Below are 24,806 nucleotides of genomic sequence, written 5' to 3'. Positions count from 1 at the left end.
TGCTTTCCGCCGCCGCTGCGGTTCCGATTGAACCGCCGGATGAACGTCTTCCACTTCGGCCCGGCCACCAGCTCCGACCACTCGCGGATCTTCATCACCGCGCCCACGCCGCGCGAGCGCATCCTCTGCCACCACGTCGTCGCGCCGGAAGAGTCGCTGCGGAGGCGGTCGAAGCAGGGAAGGCTGAAGCAGCCGCGCCGGCGGCTGCGGAATTCGGAGGATTCGTCGGATTGTTCGGTGATTTGGATTGGGGATTCGCGAGGAGGCTCCATGACTTGGCTAATTAGCATGTATACTTCAATACTTGTGTATGTATGTATGTGTGTGTGAGAGAGCGGCGGAGAGTGAAATGGTTGGCGAATTATTCTCTCTCTCTCATTTCTGTGTGTTTGTGAGCTCTGGTTTTGCAGCGAATAAGGGGTGAATAGTTATTGATGTTTCCGAAAATGGGCTCTAGCGCAAGAGGGGAGTATAGCGGGAGATGGGGGTAAAATTGTAATTTTGCCGAACAAACTGGGCCCGGAAACCAGTCCAACCTGTTGTATACGTGTCATCAAGAGATAAGGTTCAGTCTTCACTACTCATTTACTCGCGAATATAGAATCCATAAAATCAAATTCTATTAATCGGATTCAATTTCGTCTCATAATATAAAAAATTAGCAAAAAGTATAAAATGTAATTATTCAAGATTTTTCGGTTAAATCATAATTATCTGATATTGTAGTCGGGGAATCAGGCATAATGCTACTATGTCGATGTCGATGCCGCTGACCTAAAAGAGATTGGTTATTCATAAAGAAATTGATTTTAATTGAACAGAATTTTATTGTTTTTTTTACTAATTTTACAAAATTGTATGACATATCAAAATTTAATGCTTTTTCACAAATTTTTCTTTAAAATGGTCCAATTTCAAGTGTGCTACTATTACACTTTAGAAACTAATAAGAGATCTAATGATCAACTAATTGACCTGATTATACCAACAGTCCAATTAGCCTGTCAATAGATATTTTCTCTCTCTAGACATGTGAAGACAAATGCGCTTTACACTTAATTCTAAGTTACTATTTGACTTAATACTGTGATGTAATTAGAGTCTTATAAAATATTAACATGAAAGCTTGGGTGCGCACATCTCTACTCACAATATTGACAAAATTAATTCTGAAATAAGTATAAATCATGGAATTAAACATTAATTATAAGCTTACTTTTGTGTGTATCATAGTTGGTGGCTTGGCACAAGCACAACCCAAATATTAATGGTTTCTTTTATCAAATTTGATTTTACAGGATTTAAAATCATCAACTTGGATTAAAACTCCGTCTGTCATACCTAATTATCATCCAATTTAAATTAAACTTGCTCTGCAATACCTAATTTACCTTTCAAACAAACTTTGAATAAGTTGTTAAATATCTTTAGTCTGGATGAAAGATACCCCTCATTTATTAGTTAGATACATTTATTAACTTATGAATCTTCGACCACCTCATTGTGATACAGTTTCATAAAGTTTTATGAATTAAAATAATTAGTACTCCATTCTAGTTAAGATTAGGATAGAGTAGAGGCCTGAATGAATATCCAATAAATACTTCCAATCAGACTCGGATTTAATTAAATGAATATTATTTGCACCAGATTATAGTGGGGGACCCTAAAAAATTAAATAAAGTTAATGATTGTTGGAAGACAGCCACCAACCTTGCCAAAAAAAATAACATATGTAAAAGACAGCAGTCTCCTTTAACTAAGAACCACACATATGCTAGAATATGACTAACTTGATCCTCTACAGTAGCTGTAGCAGATGAGTTTTTATAAGTTTAACACAACTTTTTTTGAAGACAAACATACACACACAACCACATGTGTGTCTGTGTGTGATGGACATGGATAGTGGAATATCACATCATATTAATCCCCCAAACTTAAAAAATCTGCAGAAATGTGAATTTCTACTAATAGGGCCAATATACATGACAATGATATGCACCTAATATGCCATCAAATATCAGCAAATATTTGTTGACACACTTTTGTTACATTAAGTAACTTCTTCACCATGCCCATATAGTATCGCAATCAGGAGCGTCAACAGATCACACAGAGCAAAGAGTATATGCCAAATGAGATACCAAAAGTATCCAACAAGTTTGCACAGTTATACATGAGTCATTCTCATAGATAATCAACATGAAAGAGTTAATCGCATCCTTTCCAGCTCTTAAAATTACCATTCCATTATACGTCTCTCGTTCAAAAACTCCTAAATATGAGCATAAACTATTCAAACATTCACTTCAAAGACTTCTGAATACGAGTACAAACTATTTAAAAATTTGAAAAATCAAATTTAAGAACTGCTTGAAACGAGTACTCCTATAACCGTTCTATTCAAATCCAAAAATTCCAAGAAATTTTAAATACGAGTATAAACTGTTTATTAATTCAAATAAGACTAAAACAACTCCTACAAATGAGTATAACCTTTCTAACCAAATTGGATCCAATTCCATGTATTAAAAGTGAGATGCATAACTTACCCTAGACTTGCATCTGCAAGATGATAAATACCATAATATAAGATTCAATTGAATTCGAAACTAAACAAGATATGGATGATACCTACATATATACTCCTCTAAGTAAACTATTGAACAAGGCCTTTCTCTTACAATATTGCATTGTCATTCGCAAGGCCAAGAACCCGGCTCAGAGCCATTTATAAGACAACTGAAAGGCCAGAGAGTCCAGCCCTCAAACAAAGCTGCAGTCGTCATTTCACCACGAAATACTCAAAATATATCATTCTCTGCACACAAATATGTCTATCCATTCTTGCCCTACCTCTCTCGATTACCATACATGCTTCTGCAAGTTCACGTACCACATATTATTTATTGATTGATTTGGAGAGAGAGAATGAAATTACCTGCGCCGAGGAGGAAAGGAGAGTGAACAAGAGAAAGAAGGGTATAACAGAAACCCTAAAATGGGAACCCATGTTCTTGCTTCGTAATCGTTGCTACAACGACGGAAATGTCAGTGAATTTGAGAAGTGAACTTCTGTGATTCTTCGGAGTCGCTCCGGTGATTCTTGGGCTCCACTAATCATATCAAAGAAGTGGGTTATCTTTTATTGGCCCATTGCCTAATAGTAATATTTATTTTATTTTATTTATTTTTAAAATATTGGAGTAATAAATAATAATTTTACATTAATTTTGCAGCCCGTGTGAACCTAACCCTCGGGTCAGCTCATTGGTTACTGGTAAAACGATTTATGAACTAAGATACGCTTCATTGTTTCTGAAAACAATTGATACTATGTTTAGGTAATAATGTGTTTTAGTTTTAGTTCAAGATAAATTAACTTCTTTAGATGACTAAACATTTTGATAAATGTTTATCTCATCTTGGAAATAAGATAAATACTTTGATATACGTGCATATTCTGTGCGCAAATTAATTTTACAATAATTTCCAAGAAGCTTGAAGGTACTTATTAAGTACTACTACTATTAATTGAATTGGTTAAGAATTAATTAAGTTGATTAATTAATTGTTTCATGTGGCTCACAGTAGCGCAAACATGAGACTGCTCTTTGTCACTGGTGTTAACCTAAAGCACGCATAACATAGTAGGAGCGAACACAATTCCACTTCAACCTTGCCTCCTCGACCACCTCATCGCCGAGCCCAACGCTCGGCACCAACCGGAATCTCCATCACACTATCAGATTGTCCAATTTCACCCGTGAGATGTTTGAAACTAGTCACATGTTATCAAGTAACTTATGTTTTTATACACTAAATAATTAATTCTAGAAGGAATTAGTCATTAACAGCATCAGCTGCAATTTCCCCAAAAGATATCAATAAAGGCTTCTTCCCTCAAATACCACCGAAAGTTATCTACTAATCATAAATGAGTATTTACGTTATTAGAGCATCCACAATGGCAGCGAGCGGACCGGCTAGCCGATTCTTGGTGCTGGCCGGTCCGCTCACCGAACCATTGCAGCAGGCGAGCGCTAAATCGGCGAGAAAAACGATGAGCGCACGCAGATTCCCGGGCGCTGGCCGCCATTGCAGGCCCCCGATCGACGAGCGATCGGCCAATCGATTTTTTATTATTTTTATTTAATTTTCGAAACAGTGTATATACGCAATTTGCACGTCATTTTCATTCGCACAACTTGTTTTAACGAGTTTTCTCTCTATCTTAATTTATGTACAAAAGCAACAACACGAAATGGAGCACAACAACGAATCTACTCCAGTGACGAGCGGGTCTCAAACTCCCACGGTAGCCGTGGGAAATGGATGGGGTCCGATGGCCGGGTACTACAACATGTACCATTGGCAGCAAATGATGCCCGGGATGACATCCGGGGGTAGTATGCCGGGATGGCAGGGGATGCAGGGCGGGCTGGCGATGCCGGGCCGGCAGGGGGTACCCGGGATGCAGATGATGCCGGGGTGGCAGCCGGGGATGCAGGGGACGCCGGGGGGGACAACGTCTATCGCCCCAGTTTTGATTTTTTGACTGTTTCTTCGCACACATCGACCACATCAGAGACACAGTTCACTTGGTGTGATACTTTCTCCTTAGAGGAGTTGGGGATAGATCTAGGGTATGCGGACACTCCCGTTCAAATGGGGGGGAGTAAGGCGGGGTCGGGGCGCTCCAAAGAAGAAGAAGGGCAAGGGCAAGAGGGTGGTCGGCGAGTCTTCGCAGAAGGCTGATGACGAGAGCCCGACACGGAGGAAGTGGACGGATGCGGAGAACGTCGCGCTGTCCAAGGCATGGGTGAGTGTTTGTGATGATCCCCTCGCCTTGCACAATCAGAGGATCGTCAACTTGTGGGCTAAAATAGCAGCAGCCTACAAGGCATTTTGCCCGGAGGGGAGGCCACGCAGCGGGGAGGAGTGCCGGAAGGGGTGGGACCGAATCAAGGCTGCGGTCTCCCGATTTTCGGGCTTGTACACCAACGCCCTCTGCATGCAGACCAGTGGCCAAACTGGCAAGGACTGCAGGAGGATAGCGGAGAAAGCCTTCCCCGTGCCCGGGCTTTATAAGGAGTTCACCTACTGGAACTGCTTGAGGTGCTGATGGACTCCGAGAAGTTTCGGACAGATGTCGATGCTGGCTGGCCGAAGAAGCAGCGACTGAACTATACCGGTAATTACAGCGGCGGTTCCCACGACCTCCCCGAGGATGTTCAGGAGTTCCCGTCCCCTCCCGCGTTTACTCACCGCACTCGCCCGGTTGGTCAAATGCGGGCGCAACGGGCTCGCCAGGGGTCCCAGGAGGTCCAGTCGGCATCCCCCCTGTTGGCAAGTCGACAGTCGAGCTCGCCTTCTTCGTGCGTCAACAAACGCGGGCTCAGATGTACAAGATCTTAGCTGACTGGAAGGCGGCAACTGATCCCGAGGAGAAGAGTTTTCTTAACTCATTGCTCGTGAGTATGCAAGGCGTTTTGGATGCCGCCGCGGCACAGTTGGGGGGCTCAAACGCGGGCTCAGATGCCTCATATTTGGGGGTCCCGGATAGCGGCGACAACGGCGGCGGCGGCGAGGAGTGAGGCGGAGGCGGGGGGGGGGGGCTCGTGTGTGGAAGAGGAGTTTTTTTTAATTAATGTAATTTTTTTAATTAATGTACTTTTTTAAAAAATTTAATATTATTATTGAATTTTTCCGTATCTGTGTCGTAAATTTAATTCCGTATTTTGTGTGATTATTAATTATTTATTTTTATAATTTTGTTTATTGTGGCTAGCCTATGACTAGTCTATTGCTTGTCTAGTTGTTTGTCCTGATGATATGATAGAAAGAGTTTTTAAGTGTTGATGATGCGGCAGAAGGGGTTTTTAAGTGTGATGATGTGACGTATCTTTTACACATGAAACAACACTGTATTTTTTTAGCAAAAATAACAATATTGTTTTAGCACAAATCCTAAAAATTAGGGACAAAAATCGAAAGTTGTTGATATTTGATAAAATAATTAAAAGTTGAAGATAGAGTTGTACTAGTATATAACTTGGGCTTTGGTTTTGCTAATCAAATTATTTTATTATTTATAAATAAACACACACAGGAAGTATGCAAATATTTTTTTTCTTCAACACAGTTAAGTTATTTTATTATTTTCAACTTTTCAAAAAAATGATTTTTATTTTGAAATTTCTACAATTTGAAGAGTTGGAAAGAGTGATGGGGTACGAACTAAACCCTAATGGCAAGCCCAATAACAGTGACGGCCCATCAGCCCAGAGCCCAAGAAAGAGTACCTGTTCGGCACCAAAGAGTTCGGCACGACCAAAGAGTTCGGACTCAGCCTACAGCTCGGTAAAAGCCGACCAGTCAAGCTCTCCTCTCAGATCGGCAAGAGCTGATCGGTAAAGTCCAGCAGTTCGGTCTCAGCATTCGACCGAACTAGGAGTTAGTGGACTCATGAAAGGCCTCCACGACCTCCGCTATACCCACGATCTATTTAGTGGTACGAAGCAGTTATTGAGCAGTTATTGCTCACCCACGATCTTGTTAGTGGGGCTGCAAACCACGATCCTAGTTCAATGTATAAATAGAACTTAGATCAGATAGAAAAGGGTGAAGCTCTCTAGAGATAAAATCATATAGCAAGTCTGTGTTGTAAGCTGTAATCCCAGATCAAGCAATACAATCTTGCCCTCCCTTCTTCCCGTGGACGTAGATTTACCTCAGTAAATCGAACCACGTAAATTCCCCGTGTCGTAATTTATTTTTACGAGCATTCATCATCATCAATAATTCGCGGATTCATCACTGGCGCCGTCTGTGGGAAACAGAGAACAAAATTTGTGATAAAGCGAATTTTTGATCCATTTTTTCCACCCAAAAAATGCATACCAGATCGCAGAATACCCGTATTCCAGCCCGTGAGAACCAGGAGGAAGCCAATCCATCCCATAGGTCGGGAAAACAGCCTAGGGATAAATCCACCACCAGTTCTCATGGCGAAGGAACAAGCCGCTCCAAAAATCGTCCCACTGAGTCTTCCCAGCAGCCCGATTTGAATGAGGCTGTCAAGCAGTTTTTGGCTGAAAAGCAGGAGGAATTCTTAACCTTCCTGCGAAAAAGCCAAAAGCAGCCGGAGACGAAAACGACGGATTCTCCTTCTCCCTCCGCACAAGAAAGTCACTACCGCAGTAGTGTCGCATCTCCCAGGAGAAAGAATCCTCAACCCCGACACATTCCAGCTCCTCCTCGGTACCGGAATCACAGGAGAACTCAATCTCCTCCATACCGGCGAGATATCGGATTCGCCGTGTACGGAGCACTGAAGACTCCGTTCTCGGACGACATCACCCGAACTCCCCTACCACAGAACTACCGAACTCCGTCGATGACTTACGACGGGCTCGTGGACCCTCACGATTTCTTGGGGCGCTATCAATATAACATGGCGAACCAGGGTCTCAACGAGGTCCACATGTGCAAGCTGTTTCCCGAGCTGCTCATCGGGAACGCGAGAAGGTGGTTCGATAGCCTCCCCCAGGGCAGCATCAGATCTTACCGAGATCTAATGGATGCCTTCCACAGGAGGTTCTTTCAGAAAGCGGAAGCCCGAATCACTTCGGCTCAGCTGCTTTCCATTCGTCAAGGTCGCGACGAAAAAATTAGCGACTTTATGACAAGATTCCACAAGGAATGCCTGCAAGTAGACGATCTCAACGATCTGCTTGTCATCTCGGCATTCCAAAATGGAATCCTGCCCGGAGCTCTCTACAGGAAGCTCGTTGAGTGCGGTCCGCAGACAGCTCAGGAAATGTGGGACATTGCGGACCAGTACTCCCGGGCCGATGAGGCAGACCGTCGTAAACGGTCGTTAGACAGCTCATCGTCCCGAGGAGACAGAAGGAAGCCCGATCATAGCGATCAGGGGCATCCTCGCCGGACTCCATTTGAAAGAATTCAAAGGGCTCCGGTGCAAGACAGATTGGGACCTCGTCTCAATCCCGAGAAGCCGCCCGCTCAGTTCGTACCGCTGAACAAGCCGAGAGCGGAAATTTTCGAACTGCACTCTGACCTATTCGAAAAGCCAAAGCGGATGACGAAATCAGCCGCGCGCCGACCACAGGATAACTACTGCTCCTACCATCAAGACCACGGTCACGATACTGAGGAGTGCAGAAACTTGGCTGCAGGTATCGATGTTCTTGTGAAGGCAGGGACATTGAAAAAATACCGAAGTAAGCAGCCAAAGAAGAATAAAAAGCAGAGTGGTGCAAACTGCGCCCCTCAGGATCCGAAAAGGCAGCCGGATCCCGAAGACGATGACGAGCCGCAATATGATGGAGTAATCCAGACTATTGACGCGCTCCCTGCCGGGAAGACCAAGTCGTCCCTAAAGTCAGAACGCAGAGGCTCCAATCGAGAGGAGCCAACGCATAAAAGGCTGAAGCAGGACGAAGTGATTACGTTCTCGGCTGCTGATCCCGTCCCGGCCATCTCTCCTCACCAAGACGCCATTGTCATCCAAGCCGGAGTGGCAAACAAACTGATCCACAGGGTGTTTGTGGATACAGGAGCGTCGGTTAGCATTCTTTTTAAAGAGTGCTTCGACAAACTAGAAGTGGACCCAGCTCGGCTCAGTCCGGCTCCGCTTCCCCTGAAGAGCTTCACTCAGGAGGACACCCGCCCTGAAGGTATTATCAGCCTTCCGATCACGGTGGGGAAAGCGCCTACTAGCTCCAGTACGATGATTGAGTTTTTCGTGGTGAAAGCTCGGTCCCCGTACAACGTCATCCTGGGAAGAGACTGGCTCAACACAGTTCGGGCCGTTTGCTCCACCTATCACCTCACCATCAAGATCCCTACTAAAGGAGGGATAGCGGTCATCCGAGGTGACCAAAAGAGAGCAAAGGAATGTCTGCAAATTGCGCTTAGAAGTGCCGAGCAGTCAGATCGGCACCACCAAGCATAGCAATCACAGCAGCCGGAGTCAGAGGCGATGACCGAAGTCATACCGGAGCCGAACTCGATGACAGTTCAGCTGTACGAAGACGATCCGTCCAGAACGGTTAAGATCGGCTTCGCGGGAACGCCCCTACTTCGGGAAAAAAACCATCCAGCTCCTCAAGGAGTATAAAGACGTCTTTGCATGGTCTCCGTTGGACATGACCGGAGTGCCCCCCGAGGTAATCACTCATCGGTTAAATATTGATCCTTCAGTCCGGCCGATAAAACAGAAGCAAAGACTCTTTGCGGCAGAACGAAGTCAAGTCATCCATGACGAAGTCCGTCAATTATTGAAGGCGGATGTGTTATTCGAAGTGAAGTATCCTTCGTGGGTGGCCAATCCTGTCATGATCAAGAAAAAGGAAGGAGGATGGCGGATGTGCATAGATTTCACCGATCTAAATAAGCACTGTCCCAAAGATTGCTATCCCCTTCCGAACATAGATAAAAAAGTAGAAGCTTTGATAGGCTTTGAAATTTTTTGTTTTCTTGATCTGTACAAAGGATACCATCAAGTTTTAATGGATGAGATTGACGCTTCAAAAACGGCCTTCATTACTGATTTCGGCATTTTCGCTTATAAAAAGATGCCATTCGGTTTAAAGAATGCCGGAGCCACTTATCAAAGGATGGTAGACAAGCTTTTTCGGCACCTGATTGGAAAGGAGGTCGAAGTGTATGTTGACGATATAGTCGTCAAAAGCAAAAGCACTTCGGAGTACGAGCACAACCTCAAGTCCACTCTCGACGTGCTCAAGAAAGCCAACCTCAAACTTAATCCCCAAAAGTGTACCTTTTTGGTAGATTCGGGAAAGTTTCTGGGTTGTTGGGTTTCAAAGGACGGACTCAAGGCAAACCCCTCAAAAGTTCAAGTCGTTCAGAACATGGCAATGCCGAAGTCCATACATGACGTGCAAAGGCTAACCGGATGTCTAGCCGCACTGAATCGATTCCTTTCCCAAGCAGCCGAAAAGCAACTGCCGTTCTTCAAGGTGTTGAAAAAGGCACCAAAGTTCGAGTGGGGAGCCGAGCAGAAAAAGGCCTTTGACGAACTCAAAAGTTATCTAGCCGAGCTTCCTATTCTCTCTGCTCCAACCGAAGCCGAAGTAATATTCTTATACTTAGCGGCATCGGATCAAACCATCAGCGCGGTGCTTGTACGAGAAGAAGGCCTAAAGCAGCTTCCCATCTACTTTACAAGCCGAGCATTAAGAGGTCCAGAAACAAGGTATCAACCTCTGGAAAAAATTGCTCTGGCATTAGTAAATGCAGCAAGGAGACTGCGGCCATACTTCTATGCTCACAAGGTATGCGTCTTAACTGATCTGCCACTTCGGCAAGTGTTGACCAAACCAGAAGCATCAGGCAGAATCGCCAAGTGGGCTATAGAGTTGGGAGAGCACACAATTGAATATCTACCTCGGAAAGCCATCAAGGGACAAGCCTTGGCAGATTTTCTTGCAGAAGCAAAGTTCGATCAAGCAATTCCTGTTATTGCCGAACAGAAGGATTCTGCCAATGCCGAACTAGCACAGCCCTTGGAATCCGAAGTAGAGCCGCCGGACTGCTGGAGCGGATTCGTAGATGGAGCTTCAAACAAGATGGGAAGTGGAGCTGGTATTTTACTTATCGCTCCCGACGGACACGAGGTAACCTACTCACTTCGGTTCCTATTCCCCACTACTAATAATGAAGCCGAGTACGAAGCCCTCCTGGCCGGACTCCAGTTAGCGCAAAGTCTGCTCGTCAAATCTCTCAAAGTCCATTGTGATTCACAAGTCATAGTAAATCACATGTTGGGTACAAGTGAAGCTCGTGACGAGAGAATGAAGAAGTATTTGGACAAAGCGCAAAGCATCAGCCGAAGTTTCTCCTATTTTCGGATAATCCGCATTCCCAGAGCGGAAAATAGCCGAGCAGATACCTTAAGTAAGTTGGCCTCAGATCCGAGCTCAAAGGCGGAAGAATTAATGCATCGAAGCATTGATGAAGCCGAGGTACATTCAGTATCTAGCTCGCCGAACTGGATGACGCCGATCTTGCAGTATCTGGATCAAGGACAATTGCCCGAGGATAAGAGAGAAGCTCGGAAGATCACGTGCCGAGCACTTCGGTACGAACTTCATGAAGGAGTCCTCTTTAGAAAGTCTTACCTCCAGCCATTATTGCGGTGCGTAGGACCAGAAGAGACGGACTACATCCTCAGAGAAGTTCATGAAGGATCGTGCGGTAGCCACATCGGAGCCAGAGCTTTAGCTAAGAAAGTTCTGAGATGGGGATATTATTGGCCAACCATGGTACAAGAGGCAGTGCAGCTCGTCAAGAAGTGTACGAAGTGCCAAATTCATGCAAATGTCCCAAGGATGCCGCAGACCGATCTATACACTATGCAAAGCCCTTGGCCTTTCATGCAATGGGGCATAGACATAGTGGGACCACTTCCACAAGCTCCTCGGCAAATGAAATTCCTTATCGTTGCCGTGGACTACTTCACGAAGTGGGTGGAGGCTGAACCATTAGCTACGATAACGAGCTCAAAGGCATTGGACTTCGTCTGGAAGAACATAGTGTGCCGATTTGGCATACCCCACATCCTCATCTCGGATAATGGGACTCAGTTCACCGACAAGACGTTCAAGAATTGGTGCCAAGAGCTGAACATTCAACAGCGGTTCACTTCGGTCTCCCATCCCCAAGCAAACGGACAAACGGAAGTAACGAACCGGATTCTGGTGAAAGGGTTAAAAGCTCGGTTAGAACAAGCCAAAGGACAATGGGTAGAAAATCTCCCTCAAGTCCTGTGGTCCTACCGAACTACACCCAAAACCTCCAACGGTGAAACCCCGTATAGTCTGGTGTACGGCACTGAAGCCGTAATTCCGGTGGAGATCGGCGTGCCCAGTCCCCGAACTCTAAATTTCTCCTCAGAAATGAATGACGACGGACTGAGAGCCGAACTAGATCTCGCTGAAGAAAGAAGAGAATTGGCGTGCATAAAAGCAGCCAAGTATAAGGAGCAAGTAGCCCGGTATTATAACCAAAGGGTGAAAAAGCTTCAATTTCAAGTGGGAGATCTCGTCTTGAGAAACAACGAAGTAAGCCGAGCAGAAAAGCTGGGCAAACTCGAACCCACATGGGAGGGTCCGTATCGGGTGTCAGAAGTCCTCGGCAAAGGGTCTTATAAATTGACTCACATGTCAGGAGAACAAGTACCCCGAACATGGCACGTCTCCAACCTCAAGAAGTTCCACTTGTAAGAGACAAAGTCCGGTCAGTCTGTCTTGTGTCTAGTTCGGTCATAGGGGTACATGTTTTTATTTGTTTGTTTTTACTTGTACCTTTTACTTGTCGTTTTATAAAAAGTTTAAAGTTTTTTTTCTTTCGTCTTTTTCATTTTTTCTCTATGTGTTTTGTCTCTATGTGCTTGTCGTCTCTTACAAATGGTACCAAGGTATATCGTTCTTTAAAGACTGATCCCCTTTTTAGATCGATTATTAAAGACTATTGTGAGTCCAAGCTTCTAAGGAGGATATAAGACCACAATTCAGCTTAACAAGCAGTCCGTCTGAAACGAACTGCAATAAGCCAACGATTGTGAGTCCAAGCTTCCAAGGAGGATACAAGACCGCAATTCAGCTTAACAAGCACTTCGTCTGAAACGAACTGCAATAAGGGAAAGTCCGATCCACGCGATAAACCTCGCCGAATTAGGACGACCAAGTTCGGTCAAAGAAGTTTACCTCATAAGACCGGGGACGACCATGTCTAGTCAAAGAGGTTTACTGCATAAGACCACTTCGGTTAAATGGGAAAGTCCGATCCACGCGATAAAACTCGCCGAATTAGGACAAGGGAAAGTTCGATCCCGGCGACACAAATCGCCAAATTAGAACACAAACCAAGTCTGGTCAAAGATGTTTATTTCATCAGACCAAAGACGAGTCCGGTCAAAGATGTTTATTTCATCAGACCAAAGACGAGTCCGGTCAAAGATGTTTATTTCATCAGACCAAAGACGAGTCCGGTCAAAGATGTTTATTTCATCAGACCAAAGACGAGTCCGGTCAAAGATGTTTATTTCATCAGACCAAAGACGAGTCCGGTCAAAGATGTTTATTTCATCAGACCAAAGACGAGTCCGGTCAAAGAAGTTTACTTCATAAGACCAAGGACCAAGTCCGGTCAAAGAAGTTTACTTCATAAGACCGAGGACAAGTACGATGAAATTTTTTCGCTAAGCTGTAAATACAGTGTTAGAAGCGAAAACAAAATTTCATTTTTCAAATCTTGTTCGGCATACAACTCAGCTACCCTACAAAATGGCGTTACGCTATTACAAAGGACTATTCTACTGTCCAGGGTTGCTGAAGTTAAGCCACCTATCTGCAAAATCCTCTGGAAGCCGAGTTCGGTTGTTCCGAGCAGATGAAGAATAAGCAGGTCGACGAGATGCTATCCTCGACCCAACGCCTCTTCCCCGAGCCCGAGAAGTCCTAACACCTCGGCGATGAAGAGTCTCTGCAATAATCATCTGCTGATCTTGCTCGCTCATAGTCACAACTCCTCGGCGAATTTCAGTCCGTCCCTGTCTTGACGATTCCGGTTGCTCCTGAGCCCGTTCTCGTCTTGACGTTTCCGGCTGTTCCGGAGTTCGTTGTTGACTGGAAGTAGGATTTTGAACAAGGGAACCAGAGGCTTGATCTGGAGTGCGAGCATCTGTTGGCACGACATGCCGAAGGAATCTTTCTATGGGGGGGCGCCGAGAAAGAACAAGGTCGTACCGGGAAGCCCAGCGCCGTAATGATTTCACAACTTGTTGGCAAGCCGAGCTCTCCAGCGCATTGTTCCTCCGGAGTACATGATATTCCTCCCACAGTTCGTCAACTCGACTCTGAACATCTGATATGGTCAATCCCCCGCGCACACGGATGTAATCCTCGTACGCAGTCCTCTCAGCAACGGTCGTATTCAGCTCGGCCTCCAGATCCTTCTTATCGGACTCTAAGTCCTTATTATCGGCCTCCAGCTTCACTAAACGAGCCAGAAGCTCGTCATTCTTCGTCTGATCGGCTATAGCTCTTTGTTCAGCTTCGTCTAAAGCCGAAGAGTACAGCCGTTTCCAGTGAAGTATCTCCATCTCCTTGAGTACAAAGCAGCTATATTAGTTCGGCAGATGTACCGAGCAGATAGTAAAATACTACAGGAATAAAGGCGAGTACGAAAAGCTATACGAAGACAAGTGTAGAGAATTTTTCATTCACAAGGAAAATTTTTTACACTAGGAGGGCTTCAAGGCCATTTTACAAGGAAGAAACTAGACTAAGAGAAGGGAGACGAAATCATACTTCGCCAGCTTCGTCTCCGGCTCCTTGGTCTGGTTCAGCTTCTTTCTCCTGAACTACCTCAGCCCCGGCCTCGTCTCCTGCCGGCCTCGCCTCCGCCTCCTGATCGGCCTCCTTCTCCGGATGCCCGGCCCGCTCGACTTCGGCCTCCAGCTCCAGCGGCTCGGCCTCACCCTCTCCGTTGTAAGTCGAAGCGGGTGAAACGGGTCCCACGGAGGCAAAGATAGCCTCCAGGTTCTCGTCCCGATCAGCTCGACAACTCCGGACTCGGTCTGCAGAAAGCAGGACCGAGGATGAAGCGAGCTCCTCAAGGAGCGGCAGATTCTGAAGCCGAGCTGCTATCTCTCGGCTGTACAGAGGCAGCACGACGTCGGCCCCCTGCTCGCCCTTATCGGCAATTAGCCTTACCAGGCTACCGACAAAGGCCGAGAACTGGCTGCTCAAAAAGAGTTTCTCCGTGTAAACACGGAGAGCCTCCCCTTGGGCAACCACGGCAGCAGCATCGCTCCGCTTCGTCTGCTCTCGCTGGATGACGAGCTGGTTTTTGGCAAACTGAGCTTCATCCTGGGCCGAAATCCTAGCAGCTCTGGCCTTCTCAAAGTTAGCCTCAGCCTGTTCGGCCCGATGACAAGCAGCCGCCAACTTCCTCTGCATCTCGGCATAGTCATTGGACGCTTTGGAGAGTTCGACGGCGACGAGCTTGGAGAGCATATCGTTCCTCTGAAAATGGATAAAGAAAAAAGTCAACAAAGGGGCCACAAAAAATACAGAAAAAAAAGCAAGGCCAGAAAATCAAGAAGAGAGTTCACCTCGGCGAAGTCCGTGGGCCATAAAAACGGCTCACAGATATGTTCCGAAGGAGGCGCCAAGACCACATCTTTCTCTGGCACTCTCGGGGGCTTCTGGGCCCTCCCCTTCCCCTTTGCCGAAGTCGACTCCGGCTTCTTCGGATCCGAAGAGGTTTTTTGCCTTTTCGGAGTCCTCTCGGCATCAGACGCCGAGCTGGTCGTTTTCGGCCTCTCCGGCTCCTTGGACTCCGAAGATTTTCGGGTAGCCTTACTCAGCATGTACACTGCCAAAAAGCAAGAAAGCAAAGTCAGGTTTTCTTCGTTAAAGCAGTAGAGCATAAAGATAAAGAGAAATCCTCACCCTCGGCCTCTTCGTCCGAAGACGAGATGTCGAACACGACGTCGCCCTTGACGAGCTCAGACTCCGGGTATTGTTTCCTAACTATGGGAATCTTGTTGAGCTCGCCATCGAGCTCGTCCAACGGTTCAGGCCGAGGGTGACGGATAACGGACTCCGGCCCTCTCCAGGGAAAACTAGGAGCCGCGGTCCTATCATAGTAGAAGAAGCGATTTTGCCACTTCGGCCACTTCGTTTTACAAAAGGCCCTAAAGGGCTGTAAAGGGATCAAGTAAAACCAAGACCCCTTCCTCTTAAATTGAAAGAATTTAAGGATCGCCTTCAAAGACAAATCCCTTCCTAACCTACGGAGTTCGGCAGCGAAGGCCGACAAGTGCCTCCAAGAGTTCGGAGTCACTTGGCCTAAAGGAAGCTGAAAAAAATCTAGTAAATCTATAAAGGCAGAAGGGAGGGGGAAACGAAGCCCGCATTCTAAGCAGGCCTCGTACACGGTGGCGTACCCCTCCGGCGGGGAGTCAGCCCTATGATCACCGTCAGGTACCACCGCCTTTCCCCCAGGAAAAAAGTATTTCTCGGGTAGGGATACCACAGTATCCTTACTCAAAATACTATGGAAATACTCTACGGTCTTCTCCCCGGACCCTTTCCGGCCAGAAGACCCCTTATCCCCTTTCCTACCGCTACCCGACTCCGAAGAAGAAGAAGAAGACATTTTTCTTACTTTTTGAAGGTGAAGAAAGTCTGAAGAAGCTCTTGAAAGCGGAAGAGAATTTCTCGAGAAAGAGAGAGTATAGAAGACGCAACAGCAAAGGTGTTCAAATGAGGAAGAAAAAGCATATTTATTAGATACGGGAAAGATTTCGAGATCGTTGCGCCGTTTCGAATCCCACCTTTTCAGGATTCAACGGCCGGATTTTACTGTCGCATTTAATGCAGGCACGCGCAAGGCATGTCCCCTGACGTCAGCCTCCCCCTTACCATTATCCAGAATGCCGAAGTGACTCACCTCGCCGAAGTGATTCACTTCGCTTTTCGGGGGGGGTAGTGATGGGGTACGAACTAAACCCTAATGGCAAGCCCAATAACAGTGACGGCCCATCAGCCCAGAGCCCAAGAAAGAGTACCTGTTCGGCACCAAAGAGTTCGGCACGACCAAAGAGTTCGGACTCAGCCTACAGCTCGGTAAAAGCCGACCAGTCAAGCTCTCCTCTCAGATCGGCAAGAGCTGATCGGTAAAGTCCAGCAGTTCGGTCTCAGCATTCGACCGAACTAGGAGTTAGTGGACTCATGAAAGGCCTCCACGACCTCCGCTATACCCACGATCTATTTAGTGGTACGAAGCAGTTATTGAGCAGTTATTGCTCACCCACGATCTTGTTAGTGGGGCTGCAAACCACGATCCTAGTTCAATGTATAAATAGAACTTAGATCAGATAGAAAAGGGTGAAGCTCTCTAGAGATAAAATCATATAGCAAGTCTGTGTTGTAAGCTGTAATCCCAGATCAAGCAATACAATCTTGCCCTCCCTTCTTCCCGTGGACGTAGATTTACCTCAGTAAATCGAACCACGTAAATTCCCCGTGTCGTAATTTATTTTTACGAGCATTCATCATCATCAATAATTCGCGGATTCATCAAAGAGGATGATTGCAGCCACTTCGTTAACATCTAGAAAGTGGAAAGAGGATGATTGCAATAGTTCGAAAGCTGAGTCCATTCTTTGTCTTATTATAATAAGGGATAACTGCCTTAAAAGTCACCAACTTTGCCCGAATTCTGATTTTTCCCACGAGCTTTAAATTGGCGTATAAAGTCACAAACTTTGCATTTAGTCGCCGATTTCCCATGATTGTTTTTCCGGCGAAATGTTGAGGTGACGTGCCGTTTTAAATGATGTGGCGTCTCGTGGCAGCTTACATAGGCATCGTGACTGTGAAAAAAATTAAAGAAATAAATTTAAAAAGCAAAATTCAAAAAATAGAAAAAACTTAAAAAAACTTAAAACACAAAATTTAAAAACTTTAAAAAAACTTAAAACACAAAATTAAAAAATTAAAAAACATAAAATTTTACAAAACTTAAAACACAAAGAATCATACAGTACTATATTGTTTTCAATTTTTATAGATTGAAGTAAGATTAATGAAAAAACTCACCAGCATCAAAGCCACTACTTCGCAATCGCGCCATTAGCCGCCGATTGAATTCCGACGACGAATCCTCGCCGCCGACGACTTCCATCGCCTTCTCCACCGCAGTAGAAATGCTTCTCCCTACACTGTCGCCGCGATCAAACAATTTACTCAAAATTCATCATCGTCGATCTCAACTGGATTTCCGTTTCGATCGCCATCTCCGCCGATTCTCTGCTCCCTAATTTCTCTCTCGAAGAAGGAATTGACGAGATCGGACAAATCGGCGGAGTGCTGGCTGCTGCCACTCTCGAACGACCTATCTCTCGACATCTCGTCGAAGGCCGCCGCCATCCTTCCGAACCTCGCCGGAATATTCACCATTTCCGATTTCCCGCTGAATTCAAAATTGTGTCTGTCTCTAATTTTTTTTACTGATTCTAGTAGAAATTTTGAGAGAGAGAGAGTGTTGGAATAGAAGAAGACTGATGAAGCTTTTATAGAGAGAGAAATATGTAAATATGGAGTTAAAGCGAATGGTGAAGATGTCGTGATTATGTTACGATAATGTTTACACCTTGGCTACGAGCGAGAGTCCGGAGGTACGATTGGCTGAGGAACGTGGCTGGGAGGATTCAGACTGCGGTGGGGGACTTGGCGACACAGGGAGAGAGGTTTCAGGCGTTGCGGAGCTGGTGGTGGCGTTGTCGACGATGGAGCTGGCGGCTGTGCTGGGCGGCGGAGGAAGAGGGCTGGCGGAGGAAGGAGGAAGCAGCTGCGTAAAACGACGTCGTTTTAGGGGTTAGAAACGACGTCGTTTTACGATTTTCTGATGCCGGACACGTCAATATTCAGGCATGCCACATAGGATTTTGAGTTGCTGGAAAACGCATGGTCGGGTCGGGTTGGGAAATACCAGACTAAATGCAAAGTTCGTGACTTTATACGCCAATTTTAAAGCTCATGGAAAAAACCGGAATTCGGGCAAAGTTTGTGACTTTGAAGGCAGTTATCCCTATTATTAAAACAATATTATAGCCAAATAACAAGAAATAAAAAAATATTAATTCGTCTATTCCTGGAAAATCTAAACTACATTAACATTTTACTTGCACCTTATATCATTATTACTTATTACTAATTAATTAGATAGAACTCACTCTCCATTAAGACGTACTTATATTATACAATGATGAATGTATTACATAAGGAAATAATGACAAATAGAAAAAGTAAAATATCATTTTATTTTAATTCAAAGTATTTATGCTAGTTTTGTTAAATTTTATCCTTTCGAAATATAGAAAATCAATTCTGATTCTGCTAGCTAGTTTTGAATACTTTTCAATACTTTTCAATACGTTGGAGTAGGATGAAAATTCTATTTTTATTATAGTTTTAAATTGATTGATATTATGAATTTATGATGTTTTGCGATCATTTTATTATAGCAATAATAATTATGGTGAGTTCATCAGTCAAAATATAAGTAATACTAAGACGTAATATTAAGGATGGTAATTAAGTGACATGTGTCAATAAAAATATTTTTTCAAAAAGGTGTAAGGTCCTTAAGTTATTATATTACATTATCTCTAGATCCCTTTCATTTTTTTGAATAAATAAGCAATACTATTATTAAAAAATCGATTACACGAAAATTTAGAGGCTTTTTTGACTTCAAACATAATCACGCAACCTAACAAACCAAATCTTTTTACACTATATCACTGACTATATTCCACATGTGAAGCATTATGAGTTTTCTCCCTAACTGAATATATAATTATAAATTTTCCATTAATTAATACTCCTACCTCTATTTCATTCACCAATAGTAGTATTTTATTTCTATATTATACTAGTAATATACTCCCTCTGTCCCGGATAATTCGTCTCACTTTGACCGGGCACGAATTTTAAGAAAGGTAACGAAAAGTGAGTTGAAAAAGTTAGTGGAACGTAAGTCGTACTTTTATATATTAGTTTTATAATAAAATGTGAATAGGAATGAGTTAGTGGAATATGAGATCCACTACAAAAATAGTAAAAGTGAAATGAGACAAATTATGTGGGACGGATCAAAATGAAAAAATGGGACAAATTATCTTAGACAAAGGAGTATCAGTTTGAGTTGAAGTACAGATTCCCCATGTGGTGTTCTGTCAATTTCATAAAGAAAATGTTGACGAATTTTGCTCATAATTAGAAAAATAAAAGGTAATTGATCTGGTATTATCTCCCTTTTAATTTGGTGAAGCATGTCTCTTGTGTAGTTTTGTTCCACCAATTTCTCTAGTTGCTATGTCATTAATTAATTACTTCCTCCGTCCAATAATACGTGTCACCCTTATTGTGGTGTACACGAATTTTAAGAAATGTAAAGAATAGTAGATTGAAAAAATTAATAGAATATGTGATCTATTTTTTATTAGTTTTATAATAAAATTTGAGTGAGGTGAGTTAGTGTAATGTGTGATATACTTATCATCTATAGTAAGAATGAAGTGTAATTTTTATTATGGGACGGATAAAAATGGCAAAACGTGATTTTTATGATGAGATGGAAAGAGCATTAAACACCACGATAATCATTAAAAGCTAGACGATAATGGTTAATTAAATAATTGGAGAGGCAGAGAGAATGGGTAAGACGTGGAAAGCTATAGAGATAATTGAAATCAAATAGAGACATGCAGGATAAAGACAAGTCACCTTTGTTGAATTTGGAGATTAAATAAGGCCGTGTTTGGCTCATTTCTCTATTGCTCATATATAATATGGATTTATACGTCATAATGTAAAAGGTTAGCAGGTTACATACATGATTCTGAATATACCTTCCCAAACAGGCCTTTTGCTGGAGTGAAGTGAGAGGGTGACTATACATTTCACCATTTTCATCATATCTTCAGAACTTTAAAGGCTCACAAAAAGGAAAAAGATTCTCCATGGCAGCTCGAAGAATCTCCGCCATGCTCTCTCGCTCTCTCTCTGTCACCTCTCCTGCTTCTTCATTTTGTGATTTTTCAATCCCTCTCCACCTCCACTGTGTGTTTTTTTTTCTGTGTGAATCAAGTTTGTGTTTTTGCTAGTGATTCAAACAACTGTTTTAGGACTTTTAGACTTAAAGGGTGTCGATAATCTTGATAATCCTAGATAAAGTTGTGATCTTTTTTGTGGGTTTTATTTATATTATTACATGGTAGATTCAGTTTCATGTTTTTGCTAGTGATTCAAGCAAGTGGTTTAGGACTTTGAGACTTATGGGTGTGGATAATCTTGATAATCCTAGTTAAAGATGTGATTTTTTCTTGCAAGGAATCCAATTTCTGAGCATCCAATGAATTGATTTAGAGCAAAATGATTCTATTACTTGATATCAATGCAAAGATATGTTTTTTTTTAATAATTGATGTACTTTTTATAGGTAGAAGATATGGAATTGGAAGGGGAAAGCAAAGATTTAGTACAGCTGCAGTTCTTGAGGAGCCAATAACCCCTCCTGTTCAAATCAATTACACAAAGCTTCTCATCAATGGCCAATTTGTGGATTCAGCATCTGGTAATAGAATTTATGCAAGAATTAGTCTTTCTGCATATTTCAATTGATATGGACTTAATCACTCTGTTCAGGAAAAACATTCCCCACTTTGGATCCCCGGACAGGAGAAGTCATCGCCCACGTTGCTGAGGGCGATAAGGAAGACATCAACCGTGCAGTCTCAGCTGCTCGTAAGGCCTTTGACGAAGGGCCATGGCCTAAAATGAGTGCTTATGTAAGAATATGTGCATTTGCATTTCCATGCCTTTGTTAAGATTGTTACATATCTGATGGTGTTTGATGGTTTAGGAAAGGTCGCGTATAATGCTGCGTTTCGCTGATTTAGTCGAGAAAAACATTCAAGAGCTAGCTCAGCTCGAGACATGGGACAATGGCAAGCCATACCAGCAAGCTTTAACAGCTGAACTTCCTATGTTTGTTCGGCTATTCCATTACTATGCTGGTAACTTATCGTTTGAGTGCCCGATATGTTGTTGTTGAATGAGGCAACACTCGTAAGGGTCTGCTTGTTTTCCTGTGTGTGCAGGTTGGGCGGATAAAATCCACGGACTGACAGTGCCTGCTGACGGACCTCACCACGTTCAGACTCTGCACGAGCCAATCGGTGTTGCTGGCCAGATCATTCCGTGGAACTTTCCGCTTCTCATGTTCGCTTGGAAAGTTGGCCCTGCTCTTGCTTGTGGAAACACCATTGTCCTCAAGAGTGCCGAGCAGACGCCCTTGACTGCTTTGTATGTCGCCAAATTGTTCCACGAGGTAGCTTTCTTTTCGTCTTTGTTGTTCGTGCAACGTATCTTTATTCATAAATGGTTGAAATAACAAGTTCAATTTTTGTTATACTCATCCGCCTAAGGTTGATTTCGTTTCGACTTTTCATTAGGCCGGCCTTCCTGAGGGCGTTCTCAATATTGTGTCCGGATACGGCCCAACTGCCGGTGCAGCTCTCGCCAGTCACATGGATGTAGACAAGGTATTTTGTTACTAAATAACATTTAATTTTGTGACATCTAAGTTTCAAACTCAACTTATTTTATGAAACCTCTGCTGCTCTTCTGCAGATTGCCTTCACCGGATCAACCGAGACAGGTAAAATCATCCTCGAGCTAGCTGCACAGAGCAACCTCAAGCCGGTGACACTCGAACTCGGAGGCAAGTCTCCGTTCATCATATGCGAGGACGCTGATATCGATAGAGCCGTGGAGCTAGCACACTTTGCTCTCTTCTTTAACCAGGTTAAATCAACTATCTCAATTCGATGATCAAACACTTAAATTTCAATATTTTATCACACAAATCTACCATCAAACAGGGCCAATGCTGCTGCGCTGGTTCGCGCACATATGTCCACGAGAAGATCCACGACGAGTTCATTGCAAAGGCTAAGGCGCGCGCTCTTAAACGCACAGTTGGCGACCCCTTCAAGAAAGAGATCGAGCAAGGTCCACAGGTAAGTAACTTTCTGCATTTGTACATTGTAACCACATTCGTCGTATGATCTGCTTAATGATTGCTTTCGACATCTTATCAGATCGACTCGGAGCAGTTCCAGAAGGTTCTTGGCTACATAAAATCTGGCATTGACAGCAATGCCACTCTGGAATGTGGAGGGGAACGGTTCGGATCAAAAGGCTACTTCATTCAGCCAACGGTGTTCTCCAACGTTAAGGTATGGCTGTCTTCACACCGTCTATATTTGGTATCAGAGTAGGTCCAAGTCGATGTGAATTTGTTTACGATCCTAATTGACAGGGGCGGACCCATGTGTAATGAGGGTGGGGCTAAAGCCCTTGACAAAATGTTTTTTTAACCTTTTTCCTTTTATAAATTTTTAAAATTTATCCAAATTTAAGGAAAATTAGTATATAAAAGCCCTTATAAATAAGCTAAAACACCCAAAAATATACTTTAAAACTAAATTTAGAAATCACAGCCCTTATCGTTAATTATTTCTGCGTCTGCCCTTGCTAACTGACAAGTGTGAAACAGGACGATATGTTGATAGCACAGGACGAGATTTTTGGGCCGGTCCAATCCATCTTGAAGTTCAAGTAAGTCTTGCACTACTCTTGTTAATTTGGTTACACATTTGTATAAGTGTGGCACGGAGTGATCGATGTTGGGGCGTGCAGGGACATCGACGAGGTGATCAGACGAGCAAATGCTTCGCGGTATGGACTAGCAGCGGGCGTGTTCACATCTAACATTGACACGGCCAACACGATGTCGAGGGGGTTGAGGGCCGGCACGGTGTGGGTGAACTGCTTCGACGTGTTCGACGCGGGGATCCCGTTCGGAGGGTACAAGATGAGCGGCATCGGGCGGGAGAAGGGGGTCTACAGCCTCAGCAACTACCTGCAGGTGAAAGCTGTGGTTTCCCCTTTGAAGAATCCTGCTTGGTTGTAAAAGAGAACTGTTTGCTTCAGACATGGATGGATAAAACATTTTTAATAAGGTCCAATAATGTCGTGTGCTATTTTGATCATGTAATTGCCTTTTCATAATGATATTAGGGTTATTTGTCCCTAAAATTACAAACTTTGATAAAAGTTTGGAGTATTTTTCATGAAGTTAAAATTTAGTTGCAAAATTATGAACTTATTTAGTATAGCAAATTTTCTCAATTGAAATTTGAGAGAAAATTTTAAGCTCAAGTTACGCACAAAAGGTTGTTTACACACATTAAAAATTTTCAGCCTCGAATGGATTGTTGCAAACGCAGCGAGTGCATGCCAACTATGAAAGCTGTGCGGATGTTCTATGATAGTCATTTAAATTGCAAAATTTGGTCACTTTCATAAGATTAAAAAAATATAATACTATTAAATTGCAACGTTCATATTTTCTCAACTGTCACGTCCCTGTATAAAATGATTTGTTTAGTAATCCTAAAATTGTCATTGTTCGATTAAAATATGTGGAAAAAAAAGAACACTTACTTTAACTAAACGAAGTCGCTTTGAGAATTAAAGAAAACATCATTTTGTACACAAGTGGACAAACGAAAAAATTAATTCTTCATGATAAATTTAATTCAATTTTCAAGCCTTACTGGCTGACTAGAAGTTGACCTTGTGATTTAAATTTATCTCTATAAATTATCCAATGTTCATAATAGATTTTAATAAATGAATCTAATTTAGAGGTATTTAATGGAGTACATATGAACCCAAGTCTATCCACATAATATTTTAATACATAGTCTAATATCCATAATCATTTCAACAATCGGATTTTTACTTAAAACGCTCACACTATATGCGTTTTAATATGCCGGTTTTAAAAAACGCGCACTACATTTGATGTGTTTTTGCCATTTTCGTAAATTACCAAAAGATAAGACTTTTTTTTAAATATCCCAAAAAAGAAAGATCCTCCTATCCCAGTGGTTGGATCAGTAATGTGGAGATAAGGTTCATATACCTAGGTGATGTTCGATTTCTAAAATAAAATAATACAAAGATTCAATCTATGATTGAATTGTGAGATTATTTTAGTCATAGTGGGTTAGCTATGACTAATTATCCATCTAGGATTGAGTCGTGGAGTTAAATCTCATGAACCAAACACACTACAAATTTAATCTCGGATACAATCTTACAAAC

At 43.3% G+C, this 24,806-nt stretch overlaps 1 protein-coding gene and 1 long non-coding RNA gene across 4 annotated transcripts; one reads left to right on the top strand and one right to left on the bottom strand.

Annotated features, from left to right (window-relative positions):
- Positions 1-2,405: 2,405 nt before the first annotated feature.
- Positions 2,406-3,142, bottom strand: LOC121749589. Its single transcript, XR_006039644.1, has 2 exons — positions 2,945-3,142; positions 2,406-2,883 (listed from the first exon to the last, which is right to left on the bottom strand). It is a non-coding gene; the product is annotated as an uncharacterized LOC121749589 (long non-coding RNA).
- Positions 3,143-20,449: 17,307 nt separating this feature from the next.
- On the top strand, positions 20,450-23,750 carry LOC121748310 (benzaldehyde dehydrogenase, mitochondrial-like). Of its 3 annotated transcripts, none has more exons than XM_042142588.1 (11): positions 20,450-20,690; positions 21,070-21,204; positions 21,309-21,418; positions 21,493-21,646; positions 21,731-21,960; positions 22,085-22,174; positions 22,263-22,436; positions 22,514-22,651; positions 22,733-22,870; positions 23,191-23,252; positions 23,334-23,750. In XM_042142588.1, exons 1-11 carry the CDS (start codon positions 20,591-20,593, stop codon positions 23,605-23,607), a joined length of 1,605 nt encoding a protein of 534 aa, XP_041998522.1. In that variant the 5' UTR covers positions 20,450-20,590; the 3' UTR covers positions 23,608-23,750. The 3 variants fall into 3 exon arrangements, with proteins under 3 accessions (XP_041998522.1, XP_041998520.1, XP_041998521.1); XM_042142586.1 differs by having other exon boundaries at positions 20,451-20,690; positions 21,276-21,418; XM_042142587.1 differs by having other exon boundaries at positions 20,452-20,660; positions 21,276-21,418.
- Positions 23,751-24,806: the final 1,056 nt, after the last annotated feature.

This window comes from Salvia splendens, chromosome 9, assembly GCF_004379255.2.
Source record: "Salvia splendens isolate huo1 chromosome 9, SspV2, whole genome shotgun sequence".
Lineage (NCBI taxonomy): Eukaryota > Viridiplantae > Streptophyta > Magnoliopsida > Lamiales > Lamiaceae > Salvia > Salvia splendens.
Note: the sequence above shows the minus strand (reverse complement) of the source record. Positions and strands in the feature narration are given on the sequence as shown.